Source organism: Uloborus diversus, chromosome 7 (genome assembly GCF_026930045.1).
Source record: "Uloborus diversus isolate 005 chromosome 7, Udiv.v.3.1, whole genome shotgun sequence".
In the NCBI taxonomy this organism is placed as follows: Eukaryota; Metazoa; Arthropoda; class Arachnida; order Araneae; family Uloboridae; genus Uloborus; species Uloborus diversus.
In genome coordinates, this window is record NC_072737.1 from 9590241 (window position 1) to 9611658 (window position 21418).

At 35.1% G+C, this 21418-nt stretch overlaps 1 protein-coding gene across 1 annotated transcript in view; it reads right to left on the reverse strand.

Annotated features, from left to right (window-relative positions):
* Positions 1–21418, reverse strand: part of LOC129226227 (cadherin-99C-like) — an 84174-nt gene that overhangs the window by 18018 nt on the left and 44738 nt on the right. The window contains exons 21-28 of the mRNA XM_054860826.1: positions 19352–19561; positions 16513–16629; positions 15413–15544; positions 13367–13494; positions 8575–8690; positions 6180–6308; positions 3473–3636; positions 1155–1379 (exon numbers count right to left, since the gene is read on the reverse strand). Of these exons, the coding sequence (XP_054716801.1) occupies positions 1155–1379; positions 3473–3636; positions 6180–6308; positions 8575–8690; positions 13367–13494; positions 15413–15544; positions 16513–16629; positions 19352–19561 (1221 nt within the window). The remainder of the gene's footprint in view (positions 1–1154; positions 1380–3472; positions 3637–6179; positions 6309–8574; positions 8691–13366; positions 13495–15412; positions 15545–16512; positions 16630–19351; positions 19562–21418) is intronic.

The following is a 21418-nucleotide window of genomic DNA, read 5'->3' on the forward strand; positions in this document are numbered from 1 at the left end:
GTAGCCAACGACAGCTCGTTACTGTATTATCTTATTTGCAATTGGCTTCACGTTTACTCTTGAGTATTGCTTTTGCCAAGAATATCGGACTATATCTTGGTTTCGCACTTGCTGAAAATCTTTGGGAAAAGAAAGATACAAGTCCCAAGTTCATTTCCTGTCTACTCATTAGAGCTTGCATGGTCTGGGTCATCAAGTAAGATCAAAAAGATAAAAATTATTTATCACTTTAAAATTCTATAATGTTACTAATTTTAACTTTGTCTATCTTGTCAAGTTGTTGTCAGCATTTTTTTTACTGTCCAGTGTATTTTGGAAAATCTAGAATTGGTCCTCAATCTTTTACATCAACAAGCAAAGATTTAGTTTCTAAAATCTAGCCTCACAATAAGTAAGTTTTCGATTTTTCAAATTTTATTTTTATATGATAGAGTAACATGTATGAACATCATAGGTGAAAAGTTTTTTGCGATACGATAAGTAGTTTTTTTTTAATTAATTTTTAAAGTTCAAGCGCTTGTGACGTCAAATGGCATAGGAAGTGACGTCATGCGCTCTTCCGATACGGGAGAAGTCGAAGGGCATGCAGAGTTGGCTTTGAAGACGAAACGTAATAGGCTTATCTCCTCGCATTTAACTCCTCGCGTTTCTGGAACATTAAACCTCTCATCCTCTCGGAAATATTCCAATATCATCATTGATGTTACTTGAGGAAGATAATTTAGATTGTGCTTTAACGAATCCGGCCTCCATAGTGTGTTCAAAAAAATTATTGAATTTCTAAAAAATAAAAATATCAGCACGCTCAAAATGTCCGTACGAAAACAAGGGATCTTCGGCGGAAGGCTGCCCATTAGGCTCTGTGACGTAAGCTCGTGACGTTTCAGAAGAGCGCATTTTTAAAAATTCATTAAAAATCAATCACGGTGTTTTAAAATTCGGCGATGGTGAATTTTTTAGTTTTGAAGGTCAATTAACAATATCCAATAGTCAAAATATGAACATTTAAAGGTTGCAATTTCTCTATTGGCTTCACGTTTACTCTTGAGTATAGCTTTTGCCAAGAATATCAGACTATATCTTGGTTTCGCACTTGCTGAAAATCTTTGGGAAAAGAAAGATACAAGTCCCAAGTTCCTTTCTTGTCTACTTACCAGTACTTGCGTGGTCTCGATCATCATGGAAGATCTCAGCTCTGGATTGTCTCTAGCGATGATCGTCAGCCGGATCGGAAGTTCTTCCGGCCATACGTCTTCGAGGGACTTGGTGTTGCTGATGAAGCCGGAATGCGGATCGATCCGGAAACGCCGGAACGGATCCGACTCTGGAGCAATCTCGTACGTCACCAGACCATTGAGTCCGGCATCCGCGTCTAGAGCCTAAAAAATTGAAGAACAGTTTAGTGTACTAATTTTGAAGCAGATGTTCTGTTGGAAACACAGGTAGAAAAATATAAATCATCAGGCAGAATAATATATTTATGACTGTCCGGAATATTCCCATACGTTTTCTCTTCCAAATTTTTTCTTGATTGAAAATAACATAAAAGACATTTGAGGCAGTGAGAAACAAAGAGATGCAAGTGGCAAAATTAAAAATTTTGAGATAACCAATACAAACAGTAGGAGAACCTCTCCTCTATCTTGGGGCAAGAGATAGTACTTATAGTCCTGGTAGGTGCTGCTGTACAGCATGATTTTAAAAACAATCAATGAAAGTCTACCTAGGACGCGATCTTTAACCGCGTTTTACTCAAAATTTGAAAATGTCCACTTACATCCCTTTGCATCTCACTGCCTCATTTGATGATACAATATGAGATAGTACAAAGTCAATTCACGTTTTCCAAAATACTTGTACCGTAAAAATAGTACGTAAAGTCACAGGAACTGTCATGAGAAACTTTGATGATCGTATTCACAAGTCGAATAAACCTCCCATCATAGACTGGAACTGCTAAAAGTTTCAAATTGCGGTTTAGGTGTTTAACAGAGATTTGAATTTGTTGGTGAACAGGAGAACTAATAGGAACGCTTCTACATGTCTTACACATAAAGACGTGGTAAGTAAAATATTAATTTTGACAAAGCTTATTACATTAAAACATAGAGGCAGTGTTGGCCTGATCGGAAAGGTCCTGGACTCGCAACTGAAAGTTTTCGTTTCGATGCCAGACGATCGAAGAACCTCTGTGTTTGCTAATGGTGGCTATGGTGACTGGAGAACGTTGGATATAATATGGTCACAAAGTCCACAAAGATTCCATTCCAAAACAATACCTCTGGGAGTGCTGGATCATGAGTAACTCGGCTCTTGGGCAAAAGCAAAGCACTTTTTTGTACCCTGTTTTCTTTTTCTTTTTTTAAAATTCTGATTCAGTTTTTTTTTTTTAATCCTGTTTTTTTTTTTTTCTGACATTTTTGTCAGGATTTAAAAAAAAAAACCTGAACTGCCTTCAGAGTCCCATTAAACCGGTTAGACCATGTGTAATGACAAGTAAGGAAAACGCTGGAGGGAAATCAATGCAAAAGAACATATATGAGCTTCAAGAATTTAATATTTTAGAAGGATTAGTTTTAAAAAATTAATTTGCTAGTTCACGTACATGTAAGCGACTGAAAGTTTTTTTTTTTTTTTTTTGGCCCTTATATATAGATTAGACAGCAGGTTTTAATATTTTTTTAATGAAAAAATGGCGAAAAAAGACGGTTTCCTCGCTGAAAAAAAATCATTTAATTTTCATGAAATTGACAGCTCCATTACTATCGGAAGGAAAAGCGTGAAAAAATGTAGCGAACAAAAAATTCACTTGGTAAAGCAGACACTACATACACACACAATTTTTGTTTAAAAAATATACATTCGGTAGGGGTCGGCACCAGTAACAGGCATGCTTAAGACATCGCTCTCATGTTAACTCGATTTTCTGAGCATTTCAATGTGTTTAGATTTTTTTTTCTCTCATGCAGCTACATCTCATCTAACGTTTGGTTGCTTCTGGATCCTCTAAATTAGTTCATTCTATTTTTATTTGCTTCATTTCGAAAAAAGGTCCAACCCCCAGTAGCAAACAACGACAATTCTGATGATACCAGGTAACAGATAGAGTGAGGAAAGGCTGAGTAATGGACAAAATTCCCCTTTTCTCTTCAAAATGTGCAAAAAATTCTTTATTTTTATATCTAAAACCTTATTAAATTCGAATGAACATGAAACACTGGTAGACCTCGTGGTGGCTGTTCAAAACCTTCCACCACTGTGTCTTGTAAATACCAACTTCCTCATAAAATTCATTCTGATAACACTAGATGGTTGACCAGAATCATAGTTCGCAGCAACACCATTTTTACCCGCCTAAAATTCTTATTATTTCAATCCAAACTTAAGACTGTCTGTTACTGGGGCCGTTACCCAACATGCTTTGCAGTTTGGCTGTAAAAAAAAAAAAAGGCTACATAGTGGGTGTGCTCACCTGCACTTGTATGAATGCAGTCTCCAGCGGGGAATCATGGGATAGTGCGGCGATGTACTTGTCGCCGAATATCCTGGAGTACCTCAATGGGTACAAGAACTCCGGGTGATTGTCGTTGATGTCCATGACGAACACAGCTACGTCTGTCCGCAGGCGAGTATTACCTGAAGTAGTTTTTAAAAACATTACATGCATGCCTAAACAAGATTTATTTTTAACGTTATCGTGTTATTTTTAAAAGAGCATTTCTTATTCCGCTTCTTTGACATCTTTTCTGATTATAGCTGAACGAATGCTAAAGCCATTTGCGGGAAAACCATCATAAAACTGCACAACCCAAGAGATTCGTCAAATCCAGCAGGAACACTTATTCTTTCTCCTTTAAGTTGTCAATCAGCAAAACACATTGACAAGCTTAAGTTGTCAATCAGCGAAACAAACAACAATCAACTAAACAAACAATCAGTAAACAAACATCAGCAACGTTTGTATAGCTGTTGTACTTGTTTGTACAACAGCTATACAAACGACAAATATGTCGTTCATATAAACATCCTGCAACTTGGAACTTCACTTCACTAAACACTTCTGGTACTTGGTAGCCAGGAGCGCTCCAAACTTAAATTTTTGAAAGGGCAGAAGTTCTTAATTTGCTGAATGGAATGCCAAATTTCACCAAATGTTGAAACTTTTGTCGATTCTTCAGATCCAAATTGCCGACTGAGGAAATTTATGTCACACGAGCTGCTTTGAGTTAGTTAAATTGCGCAAATCTCCCAAGCTCCGAAACTCTGTGCAGTGAATTTGAAATCGAATTATCCCATAAATGGCTATTGTGACACCGCAAATGCTTTGAAAACAAATTTAAATCAAGAACAGACAGGATATTTCGTGAGGAAATAAGGACACTCCTGTAGCTGATGTTTATGCCACTGTTACCACTATTAGAAGGTTATGTTCCTACTTCACTAATTTTAATCATCGTTTTAAACAATAAGTTAATCAAGTTCCAGTAGTGTTGAAAACAAAATACAGTGAAATCTGTGTAAGTTGACCACTTGCGGTACAGTGCTTTGGTGGTCAACTTAAACGGGTGGTCAACTTGTAGAGGGTAGAATTTTTTTTTGTCATTTCTTGCCCCATGCATTTATTTTTTAACTAATTGGAAACTTTCATTGTTTAACATTACTTTAAAACAATACGAAAAAATGTTTTTCAAATATTTTTAGAGATTACTTACCAGAACGACGCGTAAAGTATCATACATATTTAAAAAAAATGTGCATTGATCAAAAAAAAAAAGCTTCATTGCTTATGAAAAACTACTTACTTGAAATTAACAATTCCTAAAAATTCATAACAAGTCAAAAGTGACTCAAATTCTTCATTTGATTTTTTCTTGCACATTAGTAACCATGGTAATCTATTTTTCAACAAAATAAATCCTTATTGAAGTTTCGCTCATTTTCTGGGACTTAACATTAGCCCAATGTTTTTCGATGGAAACATAAATATTCATAGGTTTTTCTAAAATGTCTGGTTGCTTATTTGAGGCATAACTGATGAAACTTTTAGTACAATCTAATGCTTTTGCCTAGTGTTCAACTTACAAAGGGTTTTTTACAATAGTCCAAACCAAAGCTGGTGTATATTAGTGGTCAAGATAGACAGGTGGTCAAGTTACAGGGGTTTTCCTTCATTATATAAGATAGGACTATTTCTGTTCCTGACAAAAGCGATCAACTTGGACAGGTGATCAACTTACAAAGGGTTTCTTACAATACTTCAAACCAAATTTGGCGTACATTAGTGGTCAAGATAGACAGGTGGTCAAGATAGAGAGGTGGTCAAGTTACAGAGGTTTTCCTTCATTATATAAGATAGGAGTAATTCCATTCCTGACAAAAGCGGTCAACTTAGACAGGTGGTTAACTTACAAAGGTGTTCAACTTTACAGGTTTTACTGTATTAGCTATCTTTAAAGACTGGGAAAAAATCAAATTTTCTTACACTATGTACACGGGGCAAGAAGCTTAGTAACTACACTAAACTCCGGATTATCCACGGAATTGGGTGGCACAAGTACAGCGGATAATCCGCATAAAAGCGTAAATGAAGGAAAAATAACGTAAAAATTGTCCATTCCTTTAAAAACTTAGCAGTGTTTATGTATAATGCTTTCTTCAAGCAGTGAAAATATATACAGTACAGTCAAAATACTTTGTATTTTTGCACAACAGAACTTAACATCAATGAAGAGCAAATGTATGTATGATGCAGAAAGCTCAAATATTAAATAAATACATAAAACAAAAACAACCGAGTTTAAATTTACAATTTTTCAACAAAAAAAGTCATTGGTATTTGTTTTTCATTGCGAAACTACGTGTTCCCGATTGTTGATTGATTCACGGATAATCCACCCCGTCGATTATCGGGAATCTACAGTATTTCAATTGCTTAGATTTTTCGTTTTCTCTTTTTTTAATTTTATGTCCCACCTTATGTTTAGTTCAAGATTGAAAATGCATTTCAAAGTACAAATTCTCAAGTGATTTCATTTGAAATCAGTAGGTATCAGTTCCGAGACGTTTTCATTGATGCTCAAAAAATAATCTAACTGAAATTGTTTCGACAGTGAGGCAATCCATACTGGAGTCAAGAGGGGTGGTGTGAGGTACAAGATCAAAGAGGGAAAGCCACTTACTTATGAGTCCTCCAATGGTGACGAGCCGAACGGTGAGGATGTATTTGTTTTGCCTCTCATAATCCAGTTCTCCAGTTTTCAAGCGCAACTCACAATCCCTGTGATTCGTTTCCACCACATAGAACAGACCTGAAATTAGAAATTGCATTTCCTTTAATTTAATGTCAACAGGCTAAAATTAAAAATTTTCGAAGTTATCCCGGAAAATTGCAGATTGGCTTGCTTTGTAATACTTTTGTTTATATACTTCAGTACAGGATGAACTTATTTTTTATTTCCTTTTACAAAAAAGGAAGCATTGTATTCGCAAAAAAATTTTCACTAAAAAATCGGCCTTAATTTCAATTTTTCTCAACCCCGAATGAATGTTGAATTTTTTTTCCGACCCGATCACACATGGATATATGCCTAGGAACGTATAGACACCCGAAATGCCCATTTTGACGACCCACGAGTTAATTACAACGAATTTTTTCGTGACGTCCGTATGTACGTATGTATGTGTGTATGTATCTAGCATAACTCAAAAACGGTATGTCCTAGAAAGTTGAAATTTGGTACGTCGACTCCTAGTGGGGTCTAGTTGCGCACCTTCTCTTTTGGTTGCATTCGGATGTTCCTAAGGGGGCCTTTTGCCTCTTTTTGGGGGAAATCATTGTTAATTTTGATGTAAACTTAAGTTGTGTTATAATTTACACTTGGCGATATATCGCCAGTCTTTTGGTCGCCAACTTGGTGACAAATTTGGCGATTATTTTTTCTTTTTTTTTTTTTTTAATTTAAAAACTTGGTTTCAATTTGTCCACTGTCGGTGCTATTTAGTGAGTAAACAATTGAATCACATTAAAATCGACAATAATCGATAAATCTGCAAAATTGCCTGTCTGCAGTCCTTTGAATTTTAAAGCATGTGCCAATAACAAATCCAATCATTTGACTCGTCTTTTTGAAAACTTGGATTTTACAGATGCTTTGGGCTACACTATTTTACGACCTTTTTTTAAGTTCAGCTTTCACTCATGCAGTTCTTTGACTGCTTTTTCTCAGAAGTATTATCAGATAGCTTTATCCTGATTTTGAGTTTCACATTTATAAAACTAAAACCGGTTAATGAATAAATGGCACAAATATATTTTTGGTACTACATAGAAATGTTCAGAACTTTTTTCCTGAAAGATGTTTTCATGTGCAAAAGAGAGAGATACATTCAAAAATTCAACATTGTTTGTTTCGAATTCACAGTGAATATCGCACTGAGGCATAGCAGATTTCAAAACAAAACAAATTAATCTGTTCAACTAGTGAAACAAAAGTGGCATTCAAGAACAGAGTTAAATAAAGGAAAGAGTTGTGTGACAGAAACGTTAGAAAAACACATGGAAATAATACACAAAATGGCACATTTATACCTAAAACACATGAGTTACACTATTGAACAGGACGCTTAAAGAGAAAGCAGTAAACTTCAAATCTGAAACTAATTGAATTTTTTTTTCTTCACATTTGGGAAAGAGATCATAAGCAGTGATAAACATTTTTGCCTGAATTCACCAAGTTGAGGGGCCACAGTACCTTTAAAACATTTTTTTTTAAATTTAAGTAAATTTTATATTTTTTTGAAACCATAACATTCATACTTATTTCTTAATCAATAATTTATTTTCAAAATTTAAAAATATTGCCTACTTTTTTTAAAAGTTCAAAAAATTGAAGAAAATTTCAATTTTTTAAAATTCCTAAGGTTTTTTTTTTATTTTTGCACTAATTAAAAAAAAATTTATTTGCTAAGCGATCACTATAATCATCTCTAAAAATCTGTGCATTCATTTGCCTATGAGTTTACTAGAAAATTTTCTGTGGTTAATTATGTAATAAATCAAAGTTGTTTTTAAAGAAAAAAATTGTTTTTAAAGGTTTAACATGATCTAAACATTTGAGTAATTTTTTAAAAGCTTATCCAATGCACAGTTTTGTCAAATATGTTATCCCAATTGTAAAAGTATTACTTTAAGGCTGTATCTTTAATAGAAAAAAATCCTTAGGGATTCTAATGACATGAAAACACAAAAATACCATCATCGAGAAAAAGCAATTTAAAGCTTTTCTTTTGCATAAGAACACATAGCGAGCATGGCCTAAAACCACTCATAACTTTTTAAATATTTGAACTAAAGCAATGAAACTTTTTCCCTACGTTCAGAATAGTTTTTAGTTTTGAAATAAGCAATAAAAAAAGTTTTGATCGTTTCATCATTTTTGAGGTACTCTAACCCCTTAAATGTTATGTAGATTTAGCATGTGTAGTTAGTTTAAAAATTCGTTAACCTAATATGCACATAATACAGCGAATAGTATACATAGAATACTGAATTCTCCTAAGTATTTTGTTTCTTACCTTCTTCGTTACCTCTGTCGATGCGGCATCCAATAGGGAAATTGCCTCTCGGTTTATTGATCACTGGCAAATTCTTGATGAGAGTATTAGGTAGGGAGTTTTCCGCCACCTCCACGCTACAGGGAATAGAGTATTTTCATTTATCTTTGCTACAAAGAATTCTTCAGTTTAATCAGAAGTACACAGAAAAGATATAGAACCAAATTTGGTGATGCTACTCTTATAATTCTTGAATTAAGGGGAAAATGGGAACTAATTTCCTTCCCAAAGAGGTTGATGTAAGTGGAGAACCGTGTCTTGCATGCTCAGTATCGAGGCTCACAAATTTCTTGAGTAATGACACTGAACCTGCCCCTTAGCTAAATGAGGCCTTCTGAATATTTTAAATGTATTAATTTGAAGTATGATTTTGGTGCACGGATTTCTTCTTAGTGCCATCTTGAAAAGCTTGTGACACTTGCACAGTCCAAAAACACGTGGTCAAATACAAATACAGTTCGTTTTAGAAATTCGCCCCATACAGTTTTTAGCCATTTTCTCATGTTTTCAGTTAAGTTAGTTGGCCGTACAGTCATTTACAACAGTGGAAAACTCTTCGGGAGATTTTGTGGCTGTATGTATGATGCAAACTCGTGGCTCGGTAATTCACTCATGCTTTCGTTGCGTTGTGGCAGCTATTCAAGAGTGAATACCTAATTTCTACAGATTAATACATTTTAAAAGGCTAAAAACTACAAAAAAAAATGATAAAGTAAAACTATTCTTTAAATGACAGAAAGAAAAAAAAAATTTCAAATTTTCAAAATTAATTTGAATTCCGAAATTTTGAATTCAAATTTGTTTTTCGCAATCACGAGTTGCAACAGGACCCTACTCATTGGTTACTACCCCATTCACTTGTTTCTAGAAACGGTTCCTGTCCCTTCTCTTGGGCGGTTACGTGTGTATAGTTGTGTATGTGTAGGCTTGTGTGTGTGCGTAGACCTGTGTGTATGTACGCTGGCGTGTGTGTATGTGTGTGAAGGCGCGTGTGTGTGTTTGAGCGTGCGTATGTATAGCACATGGACGCCACCGACCAGGAGCAGCGACTACCGGGAGGAGTCGCGCCTGGGGGGCAGAGGGCGGTGGGGTTGAAAAAGGAACCGGACATCAAGGACGGTCAAATGAAAACAATTAGCAATCGTGATTGCTCAAAAAAAAAAAAAAGCATCAAGTGAAATTGCTCCAAACGATGCCACAAAACGTTGCAGTACTTCAATCTAACGGAAGCTAATTTTGCTTTTCAATCTCTAGCATTTATCTTTTATACTCGACGGCATGTAACTTCAATTAATATTAATTATTTTTTAGTAATTTTCATATTTTAATCACTGTTTCACTAAATATACATCTAATATTAATTATATATTTAGTGATTTTCATAGTTATTCAACCAAGGAGGAATGCAGATTCAATGTGACTGCATTAATTATGCTCATATTAACCCATGTTTGTTGAATGAAATTAACATAAGGTTGTTAATTTAACTTAAGTTGTTAGTAAAAATGTAATGATTTTCCTGAAGGTTGTGTCTCTGCATGAGCACAGTCAATACAGGAAAAGCAACCTACTCTCGTATATATAACTACTGTCCGATATTTTAACGCGAAACCTTACTCGAATTTGCGCATGCGTCAGGTCCCTTCTGATTTTATCAAAACAGGGGTGATAGCAAGAAGGAAGTAACGAGCAAGCGAAAACAATGCATCTGGAAGTGTGCTTCCTTAAACCATCACCCCTTTTTCAATTGGAACCCTTCGCAGCTGCTAGTCGCGGAGTTCGAGAACAGACAGTGTATAAGCAGAAGCAAATCACATTGCAACCATTTTAAACAAATTTAAATCATATGGAATAACTTGACTCCTTTTTAATAAAATTTGCATTTTTTCTTTCTTTTTCTTTTTTTGATTTCCAAAGTGATTTTAGAAAACCGCACGTGTTACTCTGCTGACAAAGATGTATATGTAGTTCTACAAATACGGGAAAGTTTGGAGTGCGTAAATTGTGTAGCAGTTTCTACAAATAAGAAAAAGGTCATGCAAACATACGAAAACGTATTCAAGAGCTTCTCAGAAAGTCATGTTTGAACCTTTTAAGGCATAACTCTTGTTTAGAACTCAAATTTTTAAGGTTTATTTACTGCAAATTATGAAAACTTGACTATATATTTTTTTAGTTTTTTGTAAACCATATAACTGCGATCGAATTTCGATTGAATAACTTTTTGTTTTCTTATTATAATATTTTTCTACTACATGGACCGATAGGTTCCATTTAAATTAGTAGTCAATATTAAATGAATGATTTCCGTAAAAGTCGTTTCTTTGCTAGCGTACCGACGAAGCAGTAAAAACAACTTGCCCTAGTTACCATTTCGTTTCATTGCAGAGTGCATATTCGTCTAAATCCTTGGTAGAAGGCAATATTAAATAATATTTTAAGCATACTATTAATATTTTAAGCATACAATTAATATTTTAAGCATACTGCGCAAATAATATTTTTTTTAATTTAAATATTCAAGATAACCAAAAAATGATGATTATCGAACTGAATGAATGAAAAACACGATGAACGAAGATATGAGTTCCGAGAATTTTGTGTCGGAACGAATTGAAGCGCTAAAGGTAAGAATAAATGTTGCAAAAATGGCATTAGAACAAAGATGTATCTCAAGAATGAAAGATTTTTTTTTTTTTTTTTCTGTGCGCGAATGTGAATTTCGTTAAAAAAATTCATTTTACACGCACACACTCACACATACACAAGTACATGATATCTTGCTAAACTTGCGTGATATCAGCGGTTGGGAATTCAAGCACAAATCGGGAGAAAACACGTTCGAAAGGAAATTATTTTCTTGACAATTTGTGCTTCATTTACGTTAATTATTGTTTTATTCATGAAATACAGCCGAGGGAAGATGAAAGACAAGAACTGCAATTTTTTTTTCAATCGTCTTTTTTTTTCTCTCTCTCTTTTGCACTATTATCATTTATTGTAATAGAGCCTTTTTGCTTATCTCTACTAATAATAAAGCTGAAAGTCTCTCTGTCTGGATTTCTGTCTGGATCTCCGTGACGCGCATAGCATCTAGACCGTTTGGCCGATTTTCATGATATTTGGCACAAAGTTAGTTTGTACAATGGGGGCGTGCACCTCGAAGCTATTTTTCGAATACTTGATTTTGTTCTTTTTCTATTCCAATTTTAAGAACATTTTCCCGAGCCAAGTTACCAAGTTATCACAACGTGGAACCGTAACATGGGCAAGCCAATTGGCGAGAAATTCACCATACATTATTTGTAAATATACAGGCGAACTCCAAGACCCTTTTAATTTTTACTACGGGCAAAGCCGTGCGGGTGACACTAGTGGTTTATAAAGTACGAAAATAACGTACAATTCCAACGTATCCGTATCGTTGGCGTGGAGTCCAAAACGTGGTTCTTCAAATATCTCAAAACTTCGTTTCCGTAGATACTGTCTTTTACCCTCCTGCAGAATATTATTATTGTTGTCTTTTTATTACTATTTTTACGAGGGCTGTTCAATAATTAATAAGACTAAATTTATAAAAAATATAGAACAACTTTAATCGTCATGATTTACATGGTTTTTTAATAACTTCTGCGGGACTAAATGCATTTATTCCAACTTCTACCCACTTCTTAAAAACTTGTGAACATCAAGTTTGCGAGAGCTATTTAAAAACCGTAGAGTTTAGACATGTTTCGTTGCTTTCAAAATGTTTGCCTCGTAATGGTTTCTTAAGTTGAGGAAACAGCCAGAACTCACCGATGTAAAATAATTCTCAGATTCACCTTGATAAAAATAGCAGCAGTGTTCATCATTGTCTCTGTAATGGACGGTAAAGGTTGTCCCTCACGCTTAATATCTTCAATATTCTGGCTTCCTTCCTTAAACGCTTTTTGCCAGCAAATAATACTGAATGTAAACATTGCTTCATCGTTGAAAACTTCACGTATTATATCAAAGATCTCCGATGCTGATTTTTGCAGACGAAAACAAACTTTAATCGAATAACTTTGTTTCAACGACAATTCCATTTTGATAACTGGCTGCGTCTTGTAGACGCCCGCCAAAATCACGTGGTACTCAGAAACATGAGTCTGTACGCGCCAACTATTGGTAGGTTTTGTTAATACAGACAACAGACATTTATCATACCACAGAAATTAACATTCTGATGAGTGGTTTCGCGGCAGTAAAATTAGTCTTATTTCTCGTAAGTGCCCGCTAATTGGCTTCAATTCAATCACGTGGTACTCAGAAACATGAGTCTGTACGCGCCAACTATCGGTAGGTTTTGTTAATACAGACAACAGACATTTATCATACCACAGAAATTAACATTCTGATGAGTGGTTTCGCGGCAGTAAAATTAGTCTTATTTCTCGTAAGTGCCCGCTAATTGGCTTCAATTCTATCACGTGGTACTCAGAAACATGAGTCTGTACGCGCCAACTATCGGTAGGTTTTGTTAATACAGACAACAAACATTTTTCATACCACAGAATTTAACATTCCGATGATTGGTTTCACGGCAGTAAAATTAGTCTTATTACTTATTGAACAGCCTACGTATTATTATGTGAAAGTAAGGTTCGAGACCAACTTAAATTAAGGGATTAACTCAAATCCCGCTACGTTTGTTTGCGCCACTAATAAAAGAAAGTCCTTTATTTACACTTAAAAATTAAGTTAAACTACATATTCAGTGTTTTCTTACTTGTAAAGCGAATCTGCGAAACCGAGTCCTGAATCTGGAGCCACGGTGGCTATGTGCTCTACATAGACAGTGAGGGTGGCTGTGGCTGACAGAGCCGGAACTCCAAGATCTTTAGCTATCACTTCAATCTGAAAAGAATAAGAACTTTTACTTAAAAAACTGAAAGATATTCATAAATGCTAAAAATACTGAAAACAAAATTAAAACACATTGTTTAGTGGTTCTAAGGCGTCATAAAGTTCTTGAACCACCTGTGCCAAAATAAAAGTTGCTCCCCTCCCCCAATTTTAGAAAACAACGTTATTTGCAAATATGTTTCTAAACTTAAGTGATATTCAGTAAATATCTTCAAGTAGCCCTTTTAAATAAATATTGAAAGCACATAAGGTTTTTATTTACTGTTTAAATTGCTATCAACATCATAGACATCATCATGAGCAACTGTGGTTACTTATTTTTTCACAAAACAGATCATTGTCATCTTTGCGTATAAAACTTAAACAATCACATGTTTTCTGCATTTTCTGTTTTTCAAAATAATCACACTCACCGCTGATCCTAGAACTTTAAAATCCCACATTTTTTGTCACGTCTATTCTCTTCTAAATAGGTACTCATAATTGCCCATAAAATTCAAGACCCTCACATTTCTTCTCACTAGTTTTCTCATAATATGTCATCCTTCTCCCTCTCCCCCCCCCCCACACACCCAGCATAGGAAAAACTACTTTCTTGATATATTCTCACAGTTCTCATCACCACCAGTACAGCTCAAAAACCATGGCCATTTCTTGTCCTTCTCTTTTTTTCCTTAATAGGTTAGTCTCCACACAGCACGTAGAATTTGCAAAATCGTACTTTTTTGTCATAACCATTTTATCATATGAAGTCATTCTCAACAAACACTACTCATTGAAAATCCATACAGCTGTCTTGTCACATTTATTTTCTCACTAGTTTTCTCATAATATGACAGCCTTTTTATTCCCCCCCCCCCACACACACCCAGCATAGGAAAAACTACTTTCTTGATACATTCTCACAGTTCTCATCACCATCCGTAGAGCTCAAAAACCATGGCCATTTCTTGCCCTTTTCTTTTTTTCCTTAATAGGTTAGTCTCCACACAGCACGTAGAATTTGCAAAATCGTACTTTTTTGTCATAACCATTTTATCATATGAAGTCATTCTCAACACTACTCATTGAAAATCCATACAGCTGTCTTGTCACATTTATTTTCTCACTAGTTTTCTCATAATATGACAGCCTTTTTATTCCCCCCCCCCCCACACACCCAGCATAGAAAAAACTACTTTCTTGATATATTCTCACAGTTCTCATCACCATCCGTAGAGCTCAAAAACCATGGCCATTTCTTGTCCTTTTCTTTTTTTCCTTAATAGGTTAATAGGTTCATCCTTTACACAGCACGTAGAATTTGCAAAATCGTATTTTTTTGTCATAACCGTTTTATCATCTAAAGTCATTCTCTATACAACTCATTGAAACATACAGCTGTACAGCTGTCTTGTCCATACAGCTGTCTTGTCACATTTATTTTCTCACAAGTCATATTCACCACCGACTATAGAACTTAAAAAATCACGCATATATTGTTTCGTTTATTTTCTCACCACCGCTCGCAGAAGTGGACTAACCGCATATTTCATGCAATTTCTATTTTCTCTTACAAACCATCTCCTCACTTCTGCCCGTAGAAGTCGAAGAACTCCACTTTACATCACCAAGGGCTTGGGAAAGCACCAGCCTCATGCTGATACGATGACGTAATGACAGTGCTGCAACTTTACATCAAATCTTCTATTATGATTCGCACGCAAATGTAGGAACCTATTTTTAAGCACTGATGAGCGCTAGATAAAAACTTATGAAAATTCACCCCTAAATGACGAAACAAATTGGAAAAAGTAAAATAAAACTCCACGTAAAGCTTTTAAAGGTTTTGAACACCCAAGGAAACCATTTTATTGTAAAATTTGAATTGTAACTATTTTATAGTTCAAGTATGATAAATCAAACTCACTCTGTATTCGGAATCCGGTTCTTTCCGCAAGTCGTCCTTGACAGAGATCAGGCCCGATTCCGGGTCAATCAGGAAATAGCTTGGTGCTTTCTCTTTACCAGTTACTTCGTACCGGATTTCGCTTCCCGGAGCCTTAAAAAAAATTACATTTCATCATACCTTATTTGGAGCTGTTTACAGTCATAATGCCATCACAACTTTTTTTAGTAACATTCACTCATTCTAAGCAAAATAAAATTTGATTTGTAAGCCCATTAAAGCGTTAAGTGCACGAAAAGTGTGCGAATAGACCGCTTTATTTCAGCTTTAGGAGTATATATATATATATATCTTCAGAAGGAACAAAGAATTTAAAGAAAAAAAAATCGTAGGTGAGAAAAAAGAGTGGAAGTGTCAGGTTTTGTTGAACGTGTATTGACAAAAAAATTATTTGCAAAAACGAATGGTCAGGAATGGATAGTTATTCAGACAAAAAATACATAAAAAAAAGAAAAGGAAAGGAAAAAAAAAAAGAAAAAAAAGCGGAGAGAAAAAAGTAAAAGGAAAAATTACAACAGGAAAATAAGCACAAGCTAAAAAAATAAGTTTGCTAATGTTTAGTGCCGGGAAGGGTGGTGTAGTGGTAATGTGCGCGTCCAAATTTGTGCGTTCAAACCTGGCCTGAGGCGATGAATTTTCGAAATGCAAAAAATCGTTAGCATCCAATAAATATTTGCTTGCAGAAAAAAAAAGAGATCAGAAGAAAATATAAATGTGAAAGCAGTTCAGTCTTACCGTTCCGTCTGCGTCAGAAGCCACAACAGTGGTCACGACCGTTCCCAGAGGCAGAAAAAAAAAAAAGAGATCAGAAGAAAATATAAATGTGAAAGCAGTTCAGTCTTACCGTTCCGTCTGCGTCAGAAGCCACAACAGTGGTCACGACCGTTCCCAGAGGCAGAAAAAAAAAAGAGATCAGAAGAAAATATAAATGTGAAAGCAGTTCAGTCTTACCGTTCCGTCTGCGTCAGAAGCCACAACAGTGGTCACGACCGTTCCCAGAGGCAGAAAAAAAAAAAAAGAGATCAGAAGAAAATATAAATGTGAAAGCAGTTCAGTCTTACCGTTCCGTCTGCGTCAGAAGCCACAACAGTGGTCACGACCGTTCCCAGAGGCACTGTATCTTGCAGCCGTATTGGCAATGGGACACTGGTGAACACAGGTGCTACGTCATTTTTATCCTGAAAAGGAAAATGTCTTTTACTTTATTGGAATGGGTTAAATATTTTCACTTACCAGTTAAATATTTTCTCCTTCACTTGAAAAAAAATTTCTGAATATATTCCTACTAACACAACTCTTGTATTTTATTTTATTACTACTGCTACGGTCATTCGGGGTAACTTTATCCAGTTTCTCTATTTTTAACAATCGTGCTCATATTTTGATATTGTTATAATATCTAAGGGCATAAAACTCAGAATGACTTCCTGACGCATTGTGAACAGCATCAAAAGTTGGAACTGGAAGTTATAAAAACCTTTTAAAATGAAGTATTCCTCTGATTCGAAGTGATACAGCCAAATACGGTTACTTTAATCCAGTGGTTCTCAACCTTTCAGGCATTGCACCCCCCTCCTTTCAATACTGATGTGATTGCTCTCATCCTCTCCACTACCATATGTGGTTTTTTACACGTAGTGTAATCAGAATATGAAGTTAAAGCTGGCAGGAATAGTTAAAGCTGGTTAGTATATAAAAATATAGATAAATTCGTACACAAACTTTAATATTGCTACACATAATTGTATTTTTATCATGTTATTGTTTGAGCACATCTGATCAAAGAGCTAAATGTATATTGATTTAAGGTAATCTATAATCTGAGGGAGGCTATCATGAAATTCTAGCCTTTATCACCACATCAATGAAAGGACTGCCACTGTCGTAACTTTGCAAAAAAGAAAAAAAAATCTTGTGTGTTTCAAAAAAACCTGTCAAGCAAGCTGAAGTGCTTAACAAGTTTTTTGAAAAATAAGATTGTAACTGTGATAAAGCACACCCCGGGTTTCTTGCAATGCATCGCTCAAAATTTTAATTTTATACATGCTAATGCTGAAAATTCAGGTTCAAATACATGTGGATGAAAACTGTACTTAAAACCTTATTAAAAAGGGCGGTAATGTAGAAAAATATTTACGTCTGATCGCGACGTTGATTAAATTATACAAATACAAACACAAATGTGACGGCCAGCAACAGGCTCTTGGCCCAGCTAGGCTGGTCCTAGTCAATTTATTAGTCCCCAATGAAGATCAATGGCCCTCTTAAAGCTATCCACCCCCTTGCTCATTACCACCTCCTCCGCTAAGCTGTTCCAAGTGCCCACAACCCCACTAAAGTAGTAGTTTCCCTAATTTTCAGGTTATCATGAGATTTGAATAACTTCAAACAATGACCATTCGTCCTGCTTTCGGTGTAAAAATTCAATTCATTAACATCATAATTCATTTTGATAAATTTAAACAACTGAATCACGTTCCCTTTGATCATCCTTTTTATAGTTAGTTTCAGTTTTTTTTTTCTTTCTTTTTTTTTGAACACTCACATGTCTTAGGTTGAGAACCCGTTTAAGCCACGAGAAATATGATGCATTCTAAACTACTTTCACTAAAGCACTGCAACTTTAAACCAGAATTTTTAATTGTTTATAAACTTCATATTTATATGCCATGGCATTACAATATTTATACTGTTTATTATATTGCATTTTTAGTTTTTTTTCCTTTAAAATGTACGCCTCCCAGATTTCTAACCCCTTTAATCTATAAAAAAATAGGAAGCATAATAAAATATTTTTTTTTTAAATAGTGCAACTTTGGACCAGAATTTTTAATTTTTTAAAAATTTCCCAGTCATTATACGATTTCCACTGTTTATCATAATTCATAGAATATTACAATGTAGGGTGAGAGGTAACCCAACTTCGAAACAGTATTACGAAAGTCAGTACTTCCGTTTACAATTTGGATCGGTCCGGACATTGTATCGTCAAATATCCAAACGTTAAAAATCCGAACGAACTCAAGTGTAATAAACTGTGCGATAACTGCTAAGAAACAGATACATTTCCTGAAATAACCAATTTAATACAATGAATAATTAAATGAAACTAATAACGTATGTAATAGGGGTGGAGTATGAAATTTGCGATTCAAAATGGTGCGGACTTCACCAATGAGGTTTAACAGTGCAGTCATAAAAAATAAATAAATTTTAAAAAAAAGTTTTTTCAACATGAAACGAATAAACATACGAGTTCATGTTCAACATTTTTCGTTTTTTCCATATGCTCAGTAGGCAATGAAATGTAACTTTTGTTTAACTTGGTTAAAAAATGTAATATAATATTGAAGCGTTATACATATTATGTGATACGTACTATATGTACATAACATACAATACATTACATAACGCTTTACCACTGTATTTGATTAAATGGCATATAGTTTTCATAAATGATATTGTATTGGTTATTTACGTAAATCTGAACGATTCGAAAGTCCAAAACCTCTATTGCCTCAATTATTTCGGATATTTTTTGTTCTACTGTACGTCGGATTAATTGGCTTGTAAAAAAGCTGTATTATTGTGTTTTCAACTTACTTTGTAAAGAAAAAAGTAAAAGGCAGATAACACGAGTATAACCTTGCAGACATAGTGCCGCATTGGATCTACAAAGGTTTATTTTGAAATCAAAATACTAAAAAACTCCTAGTGTTCCAAGTTAACCCCAAATATTTGAATTATAGCGAATCACTGGCATTGTCTATTTGTTGGTAATAAACTGATGCATTCCATAAAAATTACTCTAAATTACTGCACACTTAATTTTATTGTTGTAGCTTTTAATACTACTTCTACAATTATTTCCTTTATTTTTTTAAGAAATAATTATTTTACCTCCACAGAAATGGCAACAGTAGCTGTGGCCCTGGGGTCTGGAGTGTCGTTCTCCATCGTTCCAACCACCAGGCTATAAGATGACTTTCGCTCGTAGTCCAGTGGTTCGAGAGTGCGAATGGTCCCTGTGCTGGAGTCCATGGTGAACATTCCTTCAGCGCCCTCTTTGATGACGTAGGTGACACTGCTCACAGAGTCTGGGTCTCGAGCCTAATTGTACAGTACAGATATGTTAATATTGTGAATGGTTTTTGAATTTTTTAAATTCTAAATACGACGGGGTATCAAAAAGTAAGGTAACAAGTCCAATCAGAGAAAACGTTTATCCAAGAATTAAATATATATATACAATGTAGGAAGGCATAGGTACATATTACTGCCGTGCTAAGCGCAAAAGTCGTATCTGCAGCTGAGCTCAAAAGGAGAAATCGCCATTTAAAGTTGTGTGTCTCCATGTGTTTGATTCAGATGCAACTTTTTCAGATTTTTTTAAAAAATATTTCCCTTTGACAAATGACTATAAAACTTAGTATTTAGGTGAAATATGTGATAAAGAACCACCTGGTGATCGTAACTCAATTTTGACAAAAAGTGCAGATACCACTTTTGTGCTTAGCACGGCAGATTACTTCTCTACATAGTCACCATGCTTATCGAAGCATTTGTTCCATCGTTACACCAAACCATCGAAACCGGCACGGAAGAAATCAGCGTCAAGGTTGTGCAACTACATCAAGACGGCTTGCTGAACCTCAGCATCAGTTCTGAAATGCAGACCTCCCAAGTAATTCTTTAACTGTCCGAAGAGATGGAAATCACTTGGAGCGAGGTCGGGACTGTAAAGGAGACCTGATCTTTTCTCATCTCGCACATCTGTTCTGCATTTGTCAAATTCTGTGCACCAAAACCACACCTGTTTTCATGACATAACACTGGTACCGTACACTTCCACCAATTGGCGATGAATTTCAGCTGGAGAATGTTGCTTTAAACGCAAAATCCGTATCACACTGCTTATTTCAATTGCGGACCATGCTTCCGTCAAGGCGGCCATCTTCTAATTCAAATTTCATCATGTCACCGGCCTACCAGCTCCATCTACCGACACCGTTTGAATGCCTTGATTGTTTCCGTTACCTTCAGAGGTTTTTTTTTTTTTTTATTCATACGGATACTTTGCACACCCGTCAGAGCTCTTGTTACCTTACTTTTTGATACCCCCTACGTAATAAAGGCCAAAATAATACGCTTTCTTAGAACGTCAAGGGTCTTTTTCTTTGATTGATCATTAGGATGGTAAAAGATAACATCGCAACCTTAAATTGCACCAATTTTCAAATTATTCCCCGGAAAAAGGATTTCCATGTCATCTCGAAACACGTATTTTGCAAATCTGCAATTTAGCGATGCAATATTCTCTTATTTTTCTGCTAAAAAGTAGTTTTGTATTTCTTGCTAGAATGGACTTCACTGTTTTTGTATCCTCTGAAAAATATTAAGGAGAACTTTCACACCTTGAAAACTAATCCTAGTTCTCAAGACATACAATATTGGGCTTAAGAAAGACAAAACTTATTATAGGACAAAAGAAAACGTGGGAGGGGGGGGGTCAGATAATACACATCACAGCATGCAGCAAGCAATTAAAGGCAAATGTCGTTCATAAAACTGAATTGAATGTTCACAAATCTAAGCTAAATAGTATTTTAGACGAATCTTGACTAAATTACATCGAATAAAAAGCTATGTAATTGACAAGGTATATCGGTAAAATGCCAAACGTAACACAACAGACAACACATGACTACAACCCTTAATTCAAGTGGATAAAAACCACTTCAATTGATGAGTTAAATCGTCAAAAGGAATATACTACGAGAAAAATTAAAGGAGTTAGGAGAAAGAGGAGGTATTTTCGGGGTTAAACTAAACCCTTTAGGCACATTTACAAAAACAAACACAATGATCCGGTTTAAAGCAGCAAATCAGGGAATTCATTCAGAGTTCATTTAAGAATGTTCATAAATATGAGAAACCAAAATGCAGTTTTAAGCTAATTTTGGTGAA